Here is a 23,186-nt window from a genome sequence, read left to right as displayed (position 1 = left end):
AGAACCTGGAGCACAAAGATGAGGTCCATTCAGAAGCACAGCATATAGGAGTTGAGACCCTGTGTACAGAGCTCTACCCAGCAGCTGCATCTCTTTGAATGTTCATATTTCAAAGGAGATGATTCTACCTACATGTCCCCCATTGGCTCTGTGGTCAAGCATTTCTGTACAGAGGCTGTTCTCTCACTCACAGTGTGAAAATGGCCAGAATGGGATGTGCTGGGTGGACGGGGGAGGGCTCCAGGATGCTTCCTACCTTGGCAGGCACCCTGAACTCCCCATATTCTTTCAGCAGTTCCTGAGTCTCCTCTGTGGTCTCCCCGGTGGAGGTATGTGTTGAGAGGTAATATTCACCTGTTTCTTGGATCCAGTCTAGTGCCTGTGGGAGGAAACAACCCACTAAGTTCTCCCAAAAGCCAGCTGATAGTAGGAAAATATGCCATGGTCTGATGTGAACATTTGTGGTTTGGAACAATATGATGGACCCAGGAAACCCTGGCATGATTTAATCAGCACGTAGCTTGGAAGTTGATTTATGAAAGTGCCCTTCTCTGTTATACCTGGAAAAACCCACCAGCAAAGACAGTGTCTTGTCCATTAAACCAGGGACTCTTCTAGACCAGGTCCACTATCATCCATGAGTCAGGGCGATCTGCCCCCAGCATCTCCTCCCAACTCCTGTCATCAAACTCTGAGCAGAGTGCTTGGTGAAGATCGAACTGCTGTCAGTGTAAGCATTCCTCTTCTCACCCCCTTCTCCCTTCTCTATTCTGTCGGTGTGATGACCCTCTTTGGAACTGCCCAAGTCTTGGTCATCTGGGCCTCTGTACAGTCCTTGTCCAAGACAACTCCAGGGAAAGCGCTGAACATACCTGCTTGGCGCTTCGCTCAAACACCACGTATTGCTGACACTGGTCTAACCGCCGCTTCTTCAATGTCCAGAAGTGCAGGACACGGTTCTCCCTCTGTAAGAGCTCACTCAGGATGGCTGCAGGGCAGAGAGCAGGTGCTGGTCTCAGGAAGGCCCTGATCAAATCTGACCAGCTACTCAGGCCCCCCATCCCAGATAACTGTGCCCTTCGACTCACCCCATAGGACTAATTCAATACCAGAAGCAAGGGGTCAAAGTTTGGTTCAGAGAGAATTTCCCAGAGGAGAGCAATATTGGGGAGACTGGGGGAGGGCTTACTGATGAAGTTGCATCAATAAAGTGGGGGAGAAGATGTCCCCAGGGTGACTTAAAAGTGACCCTGATTTTCTTCACACCAAAGCTAGTCCTTGATGATAGGAGACCTTGGGAAGTATTGGTGCTGAAAATAATAACTAATTCAACCAGATGCTTAGAGCCTGTAGAGAGTGAATGGACTTGGCAGGGATCCCAGCCACTCTTGGAGGTTCTAGGAGAGGGCCAGAGGTGAACAGGCAGGAGGATTGGGGTAACTGCATGGACAACCACGTCACTTGCCACATACTCTGCCTATACAAAGGGCTGTGCTCTTAGTACTTTAACAGCATAGCCTCAGTTTAAAAACCTCTAAATCATGGGCATAGGGAAGTTGCGTTGAAATCATGTCATCATGGAATCATGTCTCTAAGCCCAAACTCCCCTGGTGGTTGGGACCGATCATAAGAAAAGCTAAAGCTATTTTCAATCATCTCTAATGATGGTAGGTGTGAGGATGGGCATGAGGCCATGAAGCACAGCAGAGGCTGTGGGAGGCATTTGTCCATGTCAGCTCCCTCCCTCTTCCTACTTCTCCTGTTGTTCCAGAAGCAGCTGGCTACGTGGATAGATCTCCAGTGTTTAATAGTATGTTCTAAGCTTGAAGCATCAAATCTATTTTGTATTGTTTGCCTCTGACTTCCCACTAACTACATTAGATACTAATAAGATATACAAGAATGATGCTATGAAAAGTTGACACTTATTCAGTGCTCACTATATGGCAGACACGTATTTTCAGAGTACCTCATTATGCATGGACCATTTTTATCTCCACTTTACAGATGAAGAAACTGAGGTTTAGAGAGAGTAGGCAACTGGCCCAAGGTCATTCTTATGGAAAAGCGTAGAACTTTATGACTTCTTAGCCACCTTGGGCTCCCAGGTTATTGGGGCTGTAAAGCACAAGTTATGTTGCAGGGAAAAGCCAATTCTGACTGCATGTTGGAACTGTTTCTTTGACTTGCTTTTTGTTTGTTTTGTTACTATAATCCATAACGGATTATAATAATAATCCATAACGGATTATAATAATAATCCATAACCACCCATAATGGTCTGCCTCAGAGAATCCTGCCCCTCTGCCTGACTGTTAAACTAAAGTGCCTTTGCTCAGAATCCTGTCCACTTGTGGATGGCAGAAAAGAAGAAATCAACACATTCCCTGGCTGAGGCTTGCCATTATAGGAGATATTTGCAAGATTAATGGCCCTTATACTTTGTTTCTTCACCTCCTCTCATCTCTGATCTATAAAAGAACCCAGTATTAATACCCCAATAAGACTGTTATTTTGAGACATTAGTCTGCCATCTTCTAGGTCTACTGGCTCATGGGGCAAGCAGAGCAAGCCTGGACTCGGTAACAGTGTGCTCTACACAGAGGGCACAGCCCAAATTGTAGTGCTTGTTGATTTTTGTGAACTTTTAATGCACTATGGAAGTTTAACTCTTGAAGGATAGAACCTGTCTCTTCTCCCTTAGGCTGAGAACTTATATGGATCCCTATTATTGATCTCTCTATATATCTATGCTCTTATTATGTAGCTTTTTAGTTCCTCCCCCAAAGAGACCAAGCGTACTTCCTCACCTGTGACCTCACACTTGGTCATGTGACTTGTTTTGGCAAATGGGTCGTTGATAGGACATAAGTAGGGGCTTGGAGTGTGCTTGTGCACTCGACCTTGACCCTTTGATCTCTGCTATTACCTCCCTAAGAAGTTCTCCTGGGTGACCACTGCCCCTTCAACAAGGTCCCAGAATTAATCCACATGGAGCAGACAAGAACCCATCCTGTAGTGAAGGGGCCAAGCCAGCCAGACCTGCAGTCTCAAGCAGGAGTGCATTGTTGAGCCCAGCCAAGGCAGCTGGTCCCCAGGCAATGCAGTCAATGAACAATAAATGCTTACAGTTGTGGGCCACTGTATTTCAGGGGTTGTTACATAGTAATAATTGTTGCTATCAGAAAAACTTAAAATAAGAGGTACTGGCTTTGGGCCCAGGCAGCAGGTGGAAAGGAAATGGATACAGAAGAGGTCATAGATCTCTGCTCAGGTGAAAGCTACAACTGGGCAAAGACAGTGAGAACAAGTGTTATCTTTAGTCTTTTTGTCTCCAAATTAGAGCTTTGTTCACTGAGGTCCCTCCGTGGTGGCTGAGGGAATTAGCCCAGCTTAGGTGAATGTCCTAATGAGTTTCAGGTTTCATTTTTGCCCCTCTTTAAGCTTTCCTGAGGGCATACCCTGCTCTGGCCCCCACCAAGATGCGGCACATCCTGCTCTCCCTGGAAGGCTGCCACTCTTGGCACACTGGGGTGGAGGTGCAAGTGGGGCGTGCTTGCTCTCAGCAGGTAGCTGGCCTCTCTCAAGTCATATTTAGACATCAGAACACAGACCTTGAAAAATCTGCAGGAAGGGAAAGGTGACATAATGCCAGCCACCCACAGGGCCCCTCAGCTGCAAACAGATAGCACATCTGGAAAAGGAACCCTCTTCTTTCTTCTCTGTAGGGAACTTTGATTCCTAAGTTTTAATTCTTCCTGGTGAAGAATTCTTCCAAGATCAGAGGATCTTGCCACCTCCCGAGCTCCTTAAGCATAAAAGAGGCCCTTCCTAAAAGAGGTCCAAACTTCCCACTGTCCCCTTAGCAGCTTGCCAAGCCTGTATCACTTCCCTCCCTAGTGCTGGTCTCCAGGGTTGTATTGCTGTGCTGTGTCAAGATGACATTTGTTAAATTCTTCACCCACTCAAAGGCTAATTTCTGTAAGGTCCAGAGTAAGTGATTCCACCAATAATAATTTAAGCTTAATGTTGGTCAGCAAATGAACAATTTTAAAGGTTACTGATTTTTGTCCATACAACTGTAGACATTATAGAAATCAGAGAAATACTGAAGATTATCTAGACCAGTACTTATCTAAATTTTACGTGCACAAAAATCACCTGGTTCTGGTGGGATGGAGGAGCTCTTGCCAAAAAGGAGGTTCTGATTCTGTAGGTTTAAGTGGGGCATGAGGTAATGTTTCTTATAAGCTCCCAAGTGTTGTCAATGCTACTGGTCTTGGGCCCATATTTTGAGCAGCAAGAACTTACACATCCTTCTTCATTTTTCAATAAGAAAACTGAAGTTTCTAAAGCTTAAGCAGTAAGTAATAAAACTAGGTGGCTCAGTGGTAAAAAAAAAAAAAAAAAAACAAAACCCCGCCTGCCAATGCAGGTAACTCAGGAGACTTGGGTTTGATTCCTGGGTTGGAAAGATCCCCTGGAGGAGGAAATGGCAACTCACTCCAGGGTTCTTATCTGGAAAATCCTAGGGACAGAGGAGCTGGTAGGCTACAGTCCATGGGGTTGCAAAGAGTCAGACACGACTGAGCATGCAGAACATTGTACATTGCAATAAAACCAGGATTAGAATGTGGTTTTATGAATCTCAGTCCATGTCTCGTTCTCAGGCTGTAAGGTAACTCAATCTTGTGCCATTCAATATGGTAGCCATGTTTGGCTATGACACTTAAAGTAATTAATAGTCAGTGCGGGTAACTAGGCACATTTCAACTGCTCAAAAGTCACATGTGACCAGTGACTATGATACTGCACAGTGTAGATATGTAGAGATTATCTGTTATTTCTCTTAGCATTGTTATAAACTCTAAGAGAGTCCCTTGGACTGCAAGGAGATCCAACCAGTCCATCCTAAAGGAGATCAGTTCTGAGTGTTCATTGGAAGGACTGATGTTGAAGTTGAAATTCCAATACTTTGGCCATCTGATGTGAAGAGCTGACTCATTTGAAAAGACCCTGATGCTGGGAAAGATTGAAGACAGGAGGAGAAGGTGATGACAGAGGATGAGATGGTTGGATGGCATGACTGACTCAATGGACAGGAGTTTGGGTAAACTCTGGGAGTTGGTGATGGACAGGGAGGCCTGGCATGCTGCAGTCTATAGGGTCGCAAAGAGTTGGACACGACTGAACTGAACTGAAACTCTAAGATAAAACAAAATATATTTGGAGAAACTTTATAGTCATTTTTCCATTCAAAATTTTGATGCATGATGAATTGCCACTGAAATACCATCCCACATCACACTTTTTCTTATCTAAGGAGAAGAACCAGGAAATTTGAGGTCACATGAAGACCAGGTACCAAGATCTGATCCATGTGGCTGGAGTGGCTTCAGGTTGGCAGGGCTCACACTGACCTTTCACTTGCTGTTCGGGTCCTCGGGTGTGGCTGGCAGCACTGGGCATGCTGACGTTGTTCCTATGGATGTACTTGAGAAAGACCTCAGCATTCCGCCGTGCCAGGGTGCAGGCCTGAGAGAGACAAAGTGTGAAGTCCCAGTCCAGAGGTGCACATGATCTAAGGCACCAGAGAAGGGATGCTGGCGATGAGGCTTCTGGGTCTCTGGGTGAGCAGAGTCCTGGAGGCCAACTGGAGCAACATGGATGTTCCAGTTCTAATGGAAGAGGTTCACTTATTCTTTTAAGTGAAAAGCTTAAAAAAGAAAAGCTCCCTGTTCCTCTCTCCTTTCCATCACAAGCGAAAAAAGAAATCAGCTACTCCTTGACTACTACATGTATTGATTCAGCATGACCACCATCACCTTTCAGCCTGATTTCCCTCTGCCACATATAAGAGTGCCTCATATACGACCTTGGTGTAAGTCGCTTTAACGTTAGCTTAATTTAGACTCGAGAAAGCAAATTTAGTAATCAAACTTATTAACCACACGTTCCAAATATAAATGGAAATTACCCACATTTTAGAAACATGTTTGTCTATAAAACCCAACTCCACCTCAATAAGATTAATAAACATCCTACTGCTGGGCACAATATATCATGTAAAAGAGTAAGAGCCATTGTACCATCCCCTTAAGGCTCACAGAGAGGACAGGTTTGCCCCATGCTGCTGTACCGGAAGGAGGCTGGGGCCCAGCAAGGGCAGGAGTCATGATCAAGTCAGGACTAGAATCTAGGTCTACTGATAGAGTGCTTCTAGTTTCTCTCAAGACCAGAGATTTTCTGAAATTTCTTTACAAAGCAGTATTTTTCCTGTTGGTAGAAGTAATACATGTTATTCCATTAATTTTCAGTCCACAGCTTTCAGAACTAAATTATCTCTAAACAAAATTGTTAACTTCTAAACTTTTTCCTACTTAGCATCTGATTCTACAAATTATATGGTCAAAACTAAGCTTTTTTATATTTAGCATCTGATTCTACAAATCACATGGTAAAAAATTATTTTAAATGTTGCTTTCACAATAACGGTTTCTGGGAGCTCTGGTAAGACTGTTCATGGTTCTACCACCCTAAGGTCCATGAATTTAACAGCTGGATAGCGGTCCAAAACTAAAGAATCCAAAATACATCAACTGATGTATACAGAGAGCTTGATCTTCTGTCCATTTGGCTTGTAATTTCCACAACAACAGCTTCTCAACTATGGTTTTAGGCACATGTGGAAAACCTCAGAACATTTTTTTCCCTTCTTAAAAAAAAACATTTAATTTTATAAGAAATAACTTTATACCTCTACTTAAAAACTTTGACATGCTCTACTTAAATTGTTTCACTTTAAACTTTGTTTTATCAGAGGGAAGACTTTTAAAATCATCTTAAGCCTTATATGGAAGGATTTCTATTTAATCTTATTAGTATGAGCTGATTACTAAGGGTTCTGATCAAATGCAGGTGCAGATACTAGATAGATGGGAGGAGAGCAGCAGGAGGTCATCTTTAAAAAAGAATAAAAATAAAACTTAAAGAAGTGGTCAAGTAGAGAAAATCCCTAATGAAAGAAAAGCAGTTAATTACAGAATTGTAGAAAATCAGGGGCAACATGTTAAGGTATAAAAAGTCTCTAGTGTGCTTTCAGAAACCTGAAAGGAAGCAGAACATAAAAGCAAGGAATTTGAGAGTAAATGGATCCTTTGAAAAAGTTTTCACACTGAAGGTTCTGTCAGAGAGAAGATCAAAGGCAGAAGGAAAGAGGCTTAGGAGGTCTTCCCACACCAGCTGAAAGCTGTTCAGAGCTGGACTGTGTTTCCCCCCTGGGAAGCTAGGTATTTCTGTCTTCATACACAGAATAAACAGTGTCACATTTATTGGTAATCGGTAATTGTTAGATTGATAAATAAATGTCTAAACATATTTTTTTAAACTCTTGCTCTAAATTTTGTGTCATCCAGTTATTAAAGACGTATTTTATTAGTTTTCTATCTAGGCTTATATATTTAAATTAAAATATTTTTATAGATAAAACATAACTAAGTGAAAGTGTGTATTTTCCTCAGTAAACATCAATGGGATATCAGGATATTTATACATAGCACCAGCAGAAATGGAGCATTCTAATTACCTAATTATACAAAAAGTGTGGAGAGAAATAATGTTTGAAGTGGAACTTTTCAACCTTTCAAATGTCCTCTCTACAAATGCCTCCCTTTAGATAAGAAACTAGAAAATACAGGAGTATGGGAAGCCCATATGAAGCAGTGAGAGAGAGAGAAAGAAAGAGACAGAGACAGAAAGGAGGAGGAAGAGGAGGAGGAGACTGAGAGGGAGATGGTAGATGAAAAACAAGGCTAAAGTCCCAGAACTTGGATGACAATGTGCTCTGACCTTAAGAAAGGCTTCCTTTTGTTCCAAATGTTTACTGATGAGTGGAATGACGTGGTCGATCTCTGCTGCTGGCCCCAATTTATCTCGTCCACCACACCAGTCCTCATCTCTTCGGTATTCTTGCTCTAAGCTCTCCAGGACACTACAGACCTAATGAATCATGAATGAAAAGACTCAGTAATTGTTTAAGAAGTGTTTTATAAGGACCATTAGTTTAGAGACCCCTATTGTAAGTGACATTTTTCATTCAAAATCCAATTTGTGGCCTTAGGTGTGCAGCACCCCTGAGATGTCTAAGAAAAAGTCCAGGAGGCAGTGAGAATCCAGTGTCTGGAGCTTGAAAGACAGATTACAACTGAGGTATGGACTTCGGAATCATTTTCTGACAGCTGATGGTTGAAGGCTACAGGGATTGATGACATCGCCTAGGAATAATGTACACAGCAAGAAAGGAGGAAAGACTAGTAATTTGGGGAGTTTCCAAGTGTTTTTATATATTAAATTGCTATAATATTAGGTAGAACAGGAAAAGGAGGTTTGGGGAAGATATTTGTGTTGCCCAGCCATCTGTACTTGTCCTACAGGAAGTAGCCTCAAGTAGAGGTAAAGGAGGAAGTTGCCTATGTTGTATGATTTATGGACCATAAGTGAATGCTATCTTTTCCCTCGCTGGGAAAAATATTCCAGCAAAAATGTTTCAAGGTGCTACCATAAGGCAATGACATCTCCAGGCCTGCTATTGCAAAATGTACATTTCCTTCAGAGGAATAACAAATTCGAATTAACTTAAAAGATAGTTAAGATGGTTTTTCAGTTCTAAAAAGTCTGGGAGGCCATGCTCTAATTGACCTTAGAGACAAATTGGGTGCATCAGTAGGAGACACAGTGCAGCCTAGTGTCAGGGATTAAGGAAGGATGCAGAAAACAGAAACCATTTCTATACTTTCCTTCAACAATCTATGGTTACTTGCCTGGCTAGGGCAGCAGGGGAAAGTGGTTCTAACTATCCTTGACCTCCTCTATCTGAGAAAGTCATCTCTTTTGGTAAACGACGTGGCATTGGATAGGATGCTTTATGAGTTATGAACTGAACTGAAAAATAAGCTGAAAGGTGTCCAAAGCAGAACACTCCCATTGCCAACATGCTTCCCATGTCATGAGAAGGCCTATCCCTGAACTCTAGCTAATTTCTTTAGCACCACACATCTCTCTTGAGACAAGGCCTCAAAACAAGCAGGAGGCTCACATATGGAGAGAAAACAGATTATACACATGCAACAACTTTAAGAAAACGAGTGCTTAACACTTGTCCCAAGGTAGTATTAGTTTTAAAACCAATCAATTTGGGAGCTAGAAGAAATGGAAAGATTACCCAGTGTAAGTCATTTAATTTAATAGGTGAAGAATCAAAAATCTAGAGAGAGAAAGTGACCTTTGGTAAGGTCAGTTCAGGGTCAAATTTCCTGACTCTTAATCTAGTGTTTTGTCCCCTTCAGCATCTTGCTGCTGCTGCTAAGTCGCTTCAGTCGTGTCCGACTCTGTGCGACCCCATAGACGGCAGCCCACCAGGCTCCCCCGTCCCTGGGATTCTTCAGGCAAGAACACTGGAGTGGGTTGCCATTTCCTTCTCCAAAGCATGAAAGTGAAAAGTGAAAGTGAAGTCGTTCAGTCGTGTCCGATTCTTCACGACCTCATGGACTGCAGCCTACCAGGCTCCTCCGCCCATGGGATTTTCCAGGCAAGAGTACTGGAGTGGGGTGCCATTGACTTCTCCTCAGCATGTTGAGCCATCTCAAATTAAAAACTATATATGATATTACAAAGGGATTAAGCCTCATTTTTTTCATATGGATAGCCAGTTATCTGGCACCATTTTTTAAAAAACTTTACTTGTTGAATTGCTTTTTCAAGAATCAATTGACTGTATATATGTGGGTCTACTTCTGCAACCTCTACTCTGTTCCACTGTGTCTTTTCTCACACCAATACCATCTTGTCTTGATCCCTACAGCTTTAGAGTCTTAAAGTCAGGTGGTATAAAGCCTCCAGTGTTCTTTGTCAAGATTGCTTTTGGCTATTCTAGGTTCTTCACATATCTGTGTAAATCTTAGAATTAGCATATCGATTTCTATTTTTAAAAAAAGCTTGCTGAGGTGTGACTGGGCTGTGCTTAATTTATAAAACAACTGGAGAAGCTCTTTATTATGTTAGTCTGCTGCTCTCACTTCTGAGGCCATGTAAGATGCCACCTCTCTGAAATGCTTGAAAGGAGGACTGAGAGAAGGTGTAAAGATGAATGCTGGCTGCAGGGCCCACTGACAGACAGGTTACATCTCATTCATGGGATTCCCGGTGTAGTACAGGAAACACGGCTCTCTGTCATCAGAGAACTGTGAGCCTAACTAGTGTTCCGGAGAAGGCAATGGCACCCCACTCCAGTACTTTTGCCTGGAAAATCCCATGGATGGAGGAGCCTGGTAGGCTGCAGTCCATGGGGTCACTAGAGTCGGACACGACTGAGCAACTTCCCTTTCACTTTTCACTTTCACACATTGGAGAAGTAAATGGCAACCCACTCCAATGTTCTTGCCTGGAGAATCCCAGGGATGGGGGAGCCTGGTGGGCTGCCGTCTATGGGGTCGCACGGAGTCAGACATGACTGAAGCGACTCAGCAGCAGCAGCAAACTGTGTTCAGGAACTCATCACTCTCTTTTCACAATCCTCACAGGAGGCACACTTCACTGATGTTGGCTTGGACACATGACTTGTTTTGGCCAAAAGGATGTTACAGCACATGACACAGGCAAACTTGAAATGCACTTGCACAGTAGATTTTGGGCTCTTGCACCCCTGCCTTTCACCATAAATGTGGCTCAAATACCTGCCAGTCAAGAAGGAAGAGAAATACAGGAACAGATCTAGTTCCAACCTGTAGCTTGGAGCCTAGTTTTACTATGCTCAGCCAAGATCAGCTGAATACTAGATACCTAAGCAAAAATAGTTGTTCATTGTTTTATACCACTGGGATTGGGGGTGATTTGTTATACAGCATTATTGTGGCCAGAGCTAACTGGTACATCACTGAAACCTAGCATTCAGCATATGCCCAACCAATTTCTACTTCAACACCTACATCTAGTGAGTTTGAGAAATTTATAAGAAACAAATCACGTGGTTCACTCCTTTAATGGAAATAATCATATGGAAGCAAACCATGGTGTTTCCACAAATCATTCTTGTGCTCTCAGGCTAGTGCTGAGAGGATTGGCTTCTTGCTAAGGTAGATCCTACAGACTTGCCATGTGTGGCAGAAAACTGCCCTCCATTGGTCTCAGGCCCACACAGCCCTCTCCCTCACCTGCTCAGAAGTTTTATAAAAGGCCACTGAGGCATTGACCAGTTTCAGTCGGTCTTCCATCTTGAGCATGAGTTGCTGCCAGTGGAGGGCCACCTTCTCAGCACATTCCCGGATGGCATCTGCATCATAGTGACCAGCCTGGAGCAGCGCCTCAGCTTTCTGCTGAACCTGCAGGGCGCTCTGGTGTGTCTTCTGCAAGGAAGTGGCATGAAAGAGGGACTGGGCACAAGGGGAGGAGAGAGAGGTCCGTGGGAACAGCCCAGGCGTGGTATGGGAAGGGGTGGAGTGAGGCGTGAGTGGAAAGATGCAGAAAAGTTAAAGAGCTTTAAATGACTGATTCAAACATGTTGTCATCACTGTTTTAAAAGCATACTTAAAAAATGAATATCAAACATTTTCATTAACTAACTGCTCAGGTCCCTAACTCCTGTCCCTACCCCTTTCTCATTTATTTGCATCACTCTTCGTTTTAAAGACATTTTAGTTTCTGTGCTAGAGAAACACAGTTGTGTATAAATCTGCTTCCTGGTTGACTCAACCATTAATTAAATCTCCTTTTCCAATCTAATCATAAAAGTATTCATCATCAGTTTTCAGAGGAGGCTATTGCTGTAGTCCCACTCTGCAGATCGAATAAACACAGTACATAAAAAAATCCCCATGTAATACAAGTCTCAACCAACAATGCAATCATTTTAAACACGAATGATCATTTTTAAAAGCGTTCTAGTAGAAGGAAGACATTTGACAGGTTAGTAAAGCAGGAGAGTAGAATCTCACACCATCTCTTAGTTGTCAAGGGAACAGAACAGTACAGAAGATAATTCAGTTTAACATATAATCCCGCATTACCACATTATTTACGTTTGCCTTTAGGATAATCTATACTGCAGAAGGTTTGTTTTCTTATTCAGGTAAGTGTGGTTTGCATCCTGAGTTCACTTTAACTGAAGGAGGTGGGGAGAATAGGTTGGAGAACTGGGTGGCAGGGAGACAGCCAAATAAACACAATTTATTAAAATAAGAGACTGATGTGGATGAGCCATATGACTTCAACCAGCTAATATTATCCCAGCTTCAGCTACTGGGATCATTTCAACCCAATGGCATAGTATGAATTTGGCCTTTGCACTTTCAGGAAAGGATAGCTTAGCTGACAGTGGGGAAGAACAGCTGGAAGCCCAGCGCCTTACTCCTGAATGATTTCTGCTCATCTTGGGCTGCAGTGCAGGGACAGTTCCCCAGAGCAAATCCATTCAAGCACTGCTTGTGTGTGAATACAACCTCCCCTCTTTTCACTTCTACCTCCTGCTTTACCTTCATTCCAAACTGCAGTCTACACAGCCTATCAACTACCTTCTGGCTGCCCTTTCCCCTCTGCTGAATCTGTCCTCAGCATGAGCTATGTTAGCATGACCTCCTACAGCACCTAGACTCCTTTATTCCCTTACTTTGCCACTGATTCAGCCTTCAGTCCTGATGAGCACATTCTTATCATGTAGCAATTTTCCTAATTGCTACATGAAGTTAGAAAAAATAAACTAACAAGTAGAAATAATCCATTACAAATCTTTGGTTTCTTTCTCTATTTTTCTTATTGGTACCATTTTCTTTTCCTGTCTCCTAAATGTAGAAGTACCCTCAGGTCCATTCTTGGTTTTGGTTCACTTCCGTAGACTTCTCATCTATTCCCTTGGACACTCAGCTCAGCTCTGACCACCTTCAGAGATCTTTCTGGATAGCCTGAGACTTACTAAAAACTACCCTCTTCTGAATGCCTATACCACTTGGCTGATTTTCCTTACTTAATGAAACTCTTAAAATCTCTTTAAAAGCCATTTAGTCATGTGTATTTTCTGTGCTAGGCACTGTACTTATGAATTTTTCTAGTTCTTATGATACTTCTACAGGTGGATATTCTTATTTCCACTTTACAGATTAAGAAACTGAGGCTCAGGCTGATCAAGGTACTTGCCCCCAAACGTACATACAAGGAAGTGATGAAATCAGATTCAGGTTTGACCTATTTCCAAATTTAGGTCCTTTCCACCATATCACATCACATCATTTCATATCTAGCAATTAGAATGGTATATACAGTTTCTCATTCAGAGGAAGGGCTCACTAAGTAGAATTAGTGATTCTGATAATTATCTTGTCTCTCCTCAATATATAAAACCAGCATATAATTGTCATCATAAACCTTTATTGTACCTTTTTCTCAGAGTAGAGGAGTAACTTTAATTTTCTTACAATTTATGCTATGTAACAAATCCTCTTCCTTATTTTGAAACTCATTAATATCTAATAGTCCTGGGAGCCTCTTCTTCCCTTTCATTTCCTAAATAATAAACTCTTATGCATATGACATAATCTCTGCTTCACTAAGCTTGAGTCATTATTTTGCATTTATTTCTACTATTATCTAATCTTATTAAGTGCTATGTCTTTGAGACATGGATTATCAAGGATGTTCATATTTAGTAGGGGGGCATGGAAGAAAACCAAACCAAATCAACTGAATTTATCATCCAGTTTTAACTACTGTCATAGTGCTTATGCTTAGAATGCATAAGAGGATTTCAAATAAAAATGGATTTTAAAAAGCAGGTTATAAAAACAAGGGTGCCTCTATGATGTTCACAGTTCTTGAAGACACATCAGCCACAACATTTGGATACTAACAAATACGAATCTGTAAAGCTGTATTTCTGGAGAGCTGTCTACTGCTCTGCATTCTGAATGGCTCTGGGGAAGTTTTTCTGTAACCAAGTATACTTCAGGTAAACATTCTGACCTTCTTTAAGGAGACCAAAACCTTCAGACAGATGAGGTCAATCAAGCTAGGGGGAGCAAACATCTCGGTTTTCCCATGAGAGTTCTAGTCCATGCTGATTTTTCTGGATTAGTTATTATTAGTTCCCACTTTTTCTCTTAAAAGAGTCTTAGTTCTAACAATAAATTATATAATTGTCTTACATAGAGCTATTTTATTTTCCCTTCTAGAGGCCAGGATTCTTTCTTAGGGCCCAAGAAGTCAAATTATGTTCCCTATCACTGTAAGGACCTCCAGTAACAGTATCAAAATGGGTTAAATAAAACCAGACTAGTAAAATCTCCTATCAAATTGCTCACACCCTACCTGGCATATGTTCCCCCAGTGCAGAACCTGGTCTAAATTGACATATTTAGAGAGAAGCATAATGCCACCTGGAGAAGGAGCATATGTTGAAATTCTGGCTCTGTTCTTGTCATTATTCTAGCCAAGCTGCAGACCCTGCCCACCTTCCATTCCCAAGATCTACCAGAAATCCTGTTTGTTTTGTCACGTCCTCTTGAGTCCACAGACAAACTCTACAGGCATTTATATCTCAACATATATCCTAGGAATATTTGATCAAGTTGCATCCATGAAATTTAGAGACACAGATGCTTAGTAAGCCTCTATTCTGTAAGGATGCAACATCATCTAATACAAATTTGTGTATACTGCATAAGCAAGTCAGATAGAATTTAGCTATTTCAGTAACATTATTAATGGATTTACCCACTATTTTCTACTAGCTCATTGAGACGCTCAAGTGTGTCACGACACTTGGTTTTACTAGCCCAACATCTAATTAAGGGACTGAAAATTGAATTACCTGACAGGGCAGGTAAACGTCCACATTCAAGGTAAGTAAGGAGGAGATATGGCCAACAGCTGTCCCTTCTTCGCCTAGTGTCCCTCACAGATTCACGTCAAGCCTTGAATGTGACTGCCCGACTTTCATTTTCTTCACGGCTGCCTCTCAATGGGGCTTTGACCACTGTGGGCCTAATTTTTTATTATAATCTCAATCTTGATTTTTCCTTCACAATGAATAGATCCCAACACCCTAATATTTGGGTGTGCCAGTAAAACGCAATATTTCCTAAGAAGTTATCAAACGTCTTAGAGAAGTATGACATTCATGTTAATGCTACATTTTCACATATAAGAAAGCTTTTCGAAAATTAAATGGCTGAAATCCATCAATACTAGTTTAAAAATGGCTAGCAATCAGTTGGACCACTGTATTAAAGATAAACTTCATGACACAGACAGTTAAGATTTTATCACTGTTGTGTTTCTTTAGTAGAAGATAATACCTTTGCACTTCTTACACATTCAAAAGTGGGTTAAGTTCTATACTGAACCACAAGTGATGCAGGTCTTTGAGGTTTTCTCTCTTTATCTCTTTTCCCATTGGAACTGAACTTATTTTTAGCATAGTTCCCATGTCCTATTTCCTACTCTTTCTCCATACTGTTCTAGAGCAATCAGCTCAAGTCTCTTTGGGAAGGAAATGTTCCAGTACAAAGGATAATTAAAGATATTATTTAAAGCAAGACAAAATTCACATTAGACTATCACAAGTGGAATTTTATTTTAAAATAGCCTTGGTTGGTAAATTTCTGATTTTAGTTTATTCTTTAAATATGACTTCCACCCGCATTATTGAACAACTACTTTCAGTGAAACAAACTATCTAGTGTAGTCTGCTCCTGTGCTCACTGCTCTTGTTAAAAGGCAGATTTGACAATGAAATCTAAATGTTACATGTAAATCAAATGTTTAAAAATGGAATCCTAATTTACTACTGACTTCTATAATTGTTTATCCTCAATTCTGAGTGAGCTTCAACTGGAAGTGACTTCTAACTTTTTAGCTTTCTATTTTTCACATGATGCATAGATCATAAGGTATTAAAAGACTCAATGGACCAAGGGCCTTGAAGGTTAAAGGTACTAATAAAAAAGACCACATTTGGAGTGTGAATACTTGTCTTCTAATACCAGGCTTCCTTGGGGTGATGAAGCCTTGGATTTGCTTCTCTAATTCCTGGGTGATAAGGAAGCTACCTGGCCCATTTCACAAGAAAGAGTAATGGCTTCACCACATAAAGGAAAACCCACACCTTAAGGAATCATCCTGCCTAAGTTGCACAGCAGAGAAGGAAAGGGAGGACAGTGCAGTCAGATCTGGGTGTTACCTCGATGGCTAGTTGGAACTGCTCGTGCTCCCGCTGTAGCTGCTCTGCTTCAGACAAAGAACTGGCGTTGACCAGGCTGGCATTGAGCATTGACTCCCCATTGCGGATCCATCCTAGGACCTAGGGAGTTGGGACAAGAGCACAGGTGAATGGCCTTCAGTCGGATAGCTCACTATCTCCTACCTGCAACCAAGAGAAGATAGGAAGGATCTGGATAAGTAAAATCTCTCCAAATTTATCTGGAACCCTGTGCCATAAGATATTTATTGTAAGTACCAATCTTATTCCCAGCTTCACATTTTCTTTCCTACCCTTATCACTCTTCAATCCCAGTCTCCTCAGCTACTTAATTTAAACATTACTTTATCTGATTGCACTGTAGGTATGTTTCTGAAGTTCCTTCTGGAACACAGTATGGTAAAAATAAATAAATTCCATATGTATGGAATATCGGTATGCTATCCTTTTCTTTTTTAAGGCCAACAACTGCTTGAAATCTTCTATATCTCATCACACCTATTAGAAACAATTTCTTCATCATCTAGCGAAACCAGACCATTCTGTGGCACTCACGGAAGTCTGCCTTATTTGGTTATTTTGACCTATGTTTCATCTCCCCTCGTTAGAATGTAAACTTCTGGGAGACTTGATTAATACATGAGTCATATCATAATCTCACCCAATGCCTAGCATAGTGCTTTTCATATGACAGGTATGCAGTAACATTTTTGAAAGAGTGAAAATATCCAAGTCACTGTGGAAAACATCCAAGTCACACCTGAAAAGTGGGTCCAACCTCCTACGGTTTGCAAAATAGCCAAGAGTAGACAAGTCTCAGCCTTGATTGGTTAAACAACCCAAAAGGAGGAAAAAGAAAACAAGCAAAATAGTATGAATCACCCATACACTGGATCATTAGAAAACAAAAGAGTATGTTATAATTGATTTATTTAGAGGTTATGGCTAGGCTGAGTAAGATTTCTAGGTGACCTTAACTTAGTACTGGGGGAAAGAAAATTCAGCTAGAGAATATTAGAATAGAAGGAGAAACAGCTGATACTGTCTAGATAGTCCTAGCTGAAATGGAACTGTGGCAATTACCCAGCTAATAGAGTCTGGTGCAAATAATCAAACTGGAAGTATTAGGCCTTGAAAATCTACCTTGTGTCTGGTCATCAGAAAATTGCCAAATATTTGCTTTATTAAAGAGTCTGAGAGTTTGCTTGGAGAGGAAATAAAAGTTCTTCTGAAATTTCAAGATCAGTAAATATCATCCATCTGTTCCCTCAAGGCAAAGCAGAAGACATCACAATCTGTTTCAGAGGTTTTGAGATTTTTTTTTTTTTTCTCTCAACTTCTTCATGTTAAACAATTAGAAAAATACTAATCCTAGTCTCCTTTTCCATAACCCTCACTGGCATTTCTCAAATGTTCTCCTTGGGCAGACAATGACTGATGCCATATTGTGCATGGATAACATTGGGACATAAATTCCATTGAAGCTGGGCTATTTGGATTGAGATGTTAATTCACGGGCAGTCTGGCAGATTGCGGATGAGACGCCAATCTGTAAAGCAATTAGTTGCAGGAAATAACTGTTCAGAGTGTATGTGTGAAATCTCTGATGCCACTGGTGCACTGTAGTTGGCTGACTAGAGGCGCTTATGATTTCTAAAAGCTGGCTGTAAGTTTGGGTACATGCATACACAGATTGCATGCCCAAATGCTTCACTCCTTTGGAAAATAGAGCTCATAATTTATATTTCTGAACTATGTAAGTCCTTCTGCCATGATTCATCACAACTTGCTTGGTTCAAGATTCATTTGAGGGTGTCAGAGAAACATTTTCTCAATGTGCATCACAAATCAACACTTGGGGGGTGGGACAATCTGACTCCCTCTGGGCCTCTTGAGTTCATGCTGGAATATTTTTCTCTCTATTCTGAGCCAACTGAAAGCATCAGTTATAGCTATAGTTGTGGGATCTCCATCTACCAGATTCTCCATTTAGAAATATGATAGGTTTTAGTCTCTGCATCTTACGTTAAATCATGCCATATCCTTGATATCCTTGTTCATTTTTATTTCCCAAATGTTGTTTATAAAGGCATTCCAGAACTTTAAATAGGAAATTTGATTTTAGGAAGACAAAAATGCATGGCAGTTTAATCAATGGCTTGGTTCAGGGGTGGGACTGATGCCAATGATTAAACTACAAGCATTTTTATCTTCCTAGAATCAAATCTCCCATGTTGAAGTCCTGGACTCAGTCCTAGAAGCAGAACTGAGACCATGTTGAAAGAACACAAAATCTCAAGTCAAAACACCTGGCTTTGTTTCTACTTGATAAAGCCACCCCTGAGCCACAGCTTTTTCATCTGTAAAGGTAGGATATCTTTCCTTCCTGTATCAGGGTTGATGTAGCATACTGTTAAAGGCAAAGCCTGATGATGGTGGTGATTTTTAGTTTCGAGACAAACCTAACTATGATTCTACAATTATACCTCTCACAATGAGAAGAAAAAGAGTTTTAGGAATACCAACTTATATTCTAGTATTTGCAGAGTTCATTTGTATATTCTGATGAGATATAGATACCTTAGCTGTTTTCTTATCATCAGTCTTTGCGCTCTGATCAATAACTCTTGTTGGTATAATTTTCCATTACTGTCATCCTTTATCTTCCTGGTTCATAAAATTGGTTATTTATTCTCTGTGAGCATCCAAATGAGAGAAAGGTAGTAGAAGAAATTTTGTAACATGAGAAATATTGGCCCACTAATCTTGAGCTATTTGACTTTCGAAACATCATTTAATCTCCCTGAGGCTCAGTTTTCTTATCTGTAAAATGGTAAGTCACAAGGTATAGTTGAAATGAAATAATTACTGTAAAAGTATTTTGTAAACTATAAGATGTAATCCTATAAACACACATTTTACATAGATCATTCATCTTGGATCATAGTTTACCAATAGGTTAGATGGTCTTTAAAGGTCACTTGGAGCCATAATATTCCATACTCCTTTCAAAATTCAGAGACTGTCCCTATAACCACAGGATAACAGAGAAACATAGCCCTGCAGAAATGAGGGTTGGGAAGAGTATTGCTGCTTGGGGGCTTGGGAGTTAAGTCACCAATTCAGCTCAGTCAGGCTGAGGGGGGACTGAACACAGAGATCTGCTTCGTTCAGAAGCTCAGATAACCGAGTTGGGAGAAGGGTGGATTTGGTTAACTAGATGTGAATGTCCAAAATGATGATGCCACCTACGCTGGGCAAGCTGGACCCTGTGCCCACGTAGGTTGGGGAAGTTGCTTGGCTATGACTGTGTTCTCTAGGTCACACTGACAGGAAACCTATGAGGCTCCTGCTACTGCAGATGATTTATCACAAGGCACAGTCATTTCTGAAACTCTAACCACAGGAAAATCGTCAGCCTCTCAGGTGGTTAAATGGGAGCCTGTTATATTTCTAGTATTTCTTAGTTAAAAAAATTCACAATTTATGAGTTATATATGTTTATCTTTCATGGTTTTATAGACTCTGTGTGTCTTCTTAATTATCTCCATTTTGAAACAAATGGATGATACTTGTCCCTATGGCTGCCTATCTTTCGGTACTACTCCAACTCCTTTTAATTTTGTACAGTGAACAGAATTAAATGGTATTTTCTATATGAATATGAGGATAAGGTAATATTTTCTCCTTTGTTTTAAATTCCTATCTTGATCATATGAAAATATTGGCCAGTATTTAGTCCACAGGGATAATTTAAGTCAATGTCTTTAGTAGACAAATAAGTACAATTTATTTTCCCATAGCTCAGAGCTCCAACATCCTACAAATCCATTTTGGCCTATTTTCTGCTAAATGCATTGCTCTGCAGGAATACATATGGGCATTCATTTAGTTTTATGCCCAGTAAATAGGTTTTTCAAATCTCCCTCAATTATCTAATAAGTGTAAGGTCATCCTTACCAGAGTAGCAATTTTCCTAGAAAACAATCAGAGCATTCTGTGGGGTCTGGAGAATAATCTGAACAATTTTTCTAGAAGAAAGGGGGTATCTGGGTGGTCTAGGGCCCTGGACCATGGGAATCAGGGGAGTGGTTTCCTTTAAGACTCAGCATTTCTCTGGAGATGCTGGGGCCATTTATCTTAGACACAAAATCCTAAGTAATCCCTCAGAAAGCAAATCAGTTGCACTAATCAGTTTCATTTGTTCTAAATACTTGAAAATTATTTTTAGTCAACGTCTGTGATATCACTGCTCCTCAGAGCTCCAGTTTAATATAACTGTGGTATAACTTCACATAGGTTATGAAGGCCAAATCTAAACCTTTAACCTCTGCGCTATAATGACAGAGACATAACACAGTGTTGTCCTCTCCCTTTCTGTCTCTATTAATGGCACTTCAATTAAGGTGTTTTTTTTTTTTTTTGAGAGTACATTCCAAAGAGAAACTCTCAAGCTGGTGTCTAAATTTAGCCCACATGATCAATACTGACATCTAAATTAACTCCCTCTTTCCAAGTGTCAACAGCTTCCAAGTCAATATTTCCTGCTCCACCAACTTCCATCAAACCCCGAATGCCTTCTCTGAAACTGGATTCGATGACTCCCTAAAGAAAGAGCCCACGCTGACAAGGAGAACAAGTCTGTTTAATGAGGCATAATGGCTTAACGGAACAGCAGCCCCTCGGCACCTGCAAGGGCTGATATCCGCTGCCAAGGCCTTCGTGGTTTCCTAAAGGCTGATCTCAGCCATCCAGTACCATTTTGAACTACAATCCCCCATGTGTCATTCTTGCCATGGTGAAGAGAAGAAGGAATTTTCTCATTCTAGAATTTTCTCTTCTGGAATTTGAAATTCCAGAAGAACTTTTTTTTGCTCTATAATTCATGAAATACTGAATGGGAATGTATGCAATTAGTCAAGCCTGGATGATCCATATTTGGTTAATCTACTTCCCCACTTGACAAACTACCTATCATCCTTTAGCTCTCCATCCTATACAGAATGTATACTTGGAAAGTTAAAAATTCATTTCATTTCCATTTTCATCACAGTCAAGAAAAACATAATTAGAAAGTTGGCTCTACTATGAATTCTGTAACAAAAATAAATAAAAAATAAAGAATGCAAACAAAATTATATGATGTTGTTGTTCTTTCACTAAGTCATGTCCACCTCTTTGCGTACCATGCACTGCAGCATGCCAGGCTTCCCTGTCTTTCACTCTCTCCCAGAGGTGGCTCACATTCATGTCCATTGAGTTGGTGATTCTATCTAACCATCTTATCCTCTGTCACCTCCTTCTCCTCTTGCTCTCAATCTTTCCCAGCAACAAGCTCTTTTCCAATTAGTTGGCTCTTCAATTCAGGTGGCCAAAATATTGGAGCTTCAGCTTCAGCATTAGTCCTTCCAATGAATATTCAGGGTTTATTTCCTTTAGGGTTGACTGGTTTGATCTCCATGAAGTCCAAGGGACTCTCTAGAGTCTATTCTAGCACCACAATTTGAAAGCATCAACTGTTCAACACTCAGCCTTCTTTATGGTCCAACTCTCACATCCATATATGACTACTGGAAAAACCATAGCTTTGACTATATGGACCTTTGCTGGCAAAGTGATGTGTCTGCTTTTTAATAGTGTCTAGGTTTGTCATAACTTTTTTTCCAAGGAGCAAGAGTCTTTTAATTTCATGGCCACAGTTACCATCCACAGTGATTTTGGAGCCCAAGGAAAGAAAATCTGTCATCGTTTCCACTTTTTACCCTGCTATTTGCCATGAAGTGATGGGACCAGATGTCATGATCTTAGTTTTTTGAATGCTGAATTTTAAGCCAGCTTTTTCACTCTCTTCTTTCACCTTCATCAAGAGGCTCTTTAGTTCCTCTTCATTTCCTGCCATTAGAGTGGTATCATTTGCATATCTGAAGTTGTTGATATTTCTCTTAGCAGTCTTGATTCCAGCTTGTGATTCATCCAGCCCAGCATTTCACATGATGTACTCTGCATAATATAAGTTAAATAAGCAAGGTGCTGATATACGGCCTTGTTGTACTCCTTTCCCAATTTTGAACCAGTCCGTTGTTCCATGTCTGGTTCTATCTGTTGCTTATTGACCTGCATGCAGGTTTTTCAGGAGACAGGTAAGGTGGTCTGGTACTTCCATCTCAAAAATTCAATTAGGAATAATTTTCCTGTTATCCAGTTTATTGAGATGACCATGAACAAAGAGCAGAGGAGAAGTCCCAGGTCTGGATTTAGGAGGCCTGGGCTCAAGTTTCAGCTAAGCAGCCACAAGGCCCTGGGAACACTCATCTTATAGTACCTCAGTTCCTCATTTGTAAAGTAAATGTACACCACTCTCTCTCATGGACTTTTTCTCCTAAATTGAGATCACAAATGAGAAAGTACTTCTCAAAGTACTTCTCATAAGAAAGAAATTACTATCATTGCTGCCAAGAGATTCAGAATTTGAATACTCATCCCTACTCTGGGCCTGCTAGGATTTCTACCATGTCATCACGAGTAACATGTCTCTCCAGACAATTAGGTGTGACCCCAGGATAATTAAACTGAAAAAAACCTGTATGGCAGTGCTGTGACCTGGCTTTGCTTAGGGCTCAGTGATGTCACTGGTGCTAAAGATGAATCTTTAGCACAGAATGTGAGAACTCAGCACTGATTGGAAAAGAAGGGGAGCAGAGAAGGTAATTTTGCACATTATAATAAATACTATATAATAACTATATAAGCACAGGCATTAACAAGGACTACCCTGAATAAAAGGGACCAAGAAATAATTATAAAATATATTTTTGTTCCCTGTGCTAAATTGATAGACTTAAATCTAAAAGTTCTAGCGGTTACTGAACATGATATTTTGGGCGGGGCTCTGCCTAGAGGAAGCAGGGGAAACGGGTTGATTGGGAGAGTCTGGAGCAAAAGAAGC

The 23,186-nt window shown here is 40.8% G+C and overlaps 1 protein-coding gene across 20 annotated transcripts in view; it reads right to left on the bottom strand.

Moving 5' to 3' along the window:
- KALRN (kalirin RhoGEF kinase) overlaps positions 1–23,186 on the bottom strand; it is a 689,867-nt gene that overhangs the window by 262,223 nt on the left and 404,458 nt on the right. For 13 of the 20 annotated variants that reach the window (XM_061408919.1, XM_061409480.1, XM_061409007.1 and 10 more), the window contains exons 16-21: positions 16,223–16,342; positions 11,208–11,426; positions 7,849–7,998; positions 5,421–5,535; positions 873–988; positions 257–379 (exon numbers count right to left, since the gene is read on the bottom strand). In XM_061408919.1, coding sequence (XP_061264903.1) covers positions 257–379; positions 873–988; positions 5,421–5,535; positions 7,849–7,998; positions 11,208–11,426; positions 16,223–16,342 — 843 coding nt within the window. The remainder of the gene's footprint in view (positions 1–256; positions 380–872; positions 989–5,420; positions 5,536–7,848; positions 7,999–11,207; positions 11,427–16,222; positions 16,343–23,186) is intronic. The other 7 variants (XM_061409136.1, XM_061409391.1, XM_061409953.1 and 4 more) reach the window with 1 other exon arrangement.

This window comes from Bos javanicus, chromosome 1 (genome assembly GCF_032452875.1).
Source record: "Bos javanicus breed banteng chromosome 1, ARS-OSU_banteng_1.0, whole genome shotgun sequence".
NCBI classification, from domain to species: domain Eukaryota; kingdom Metazoa; phylum Chordata; class Mammalia; order Artiodactyla; family Bovidae; genus Bos; species Bos javanicus.
This window is presented reverse-complemented; position numbering and strand designations above follow the sequence as displayed.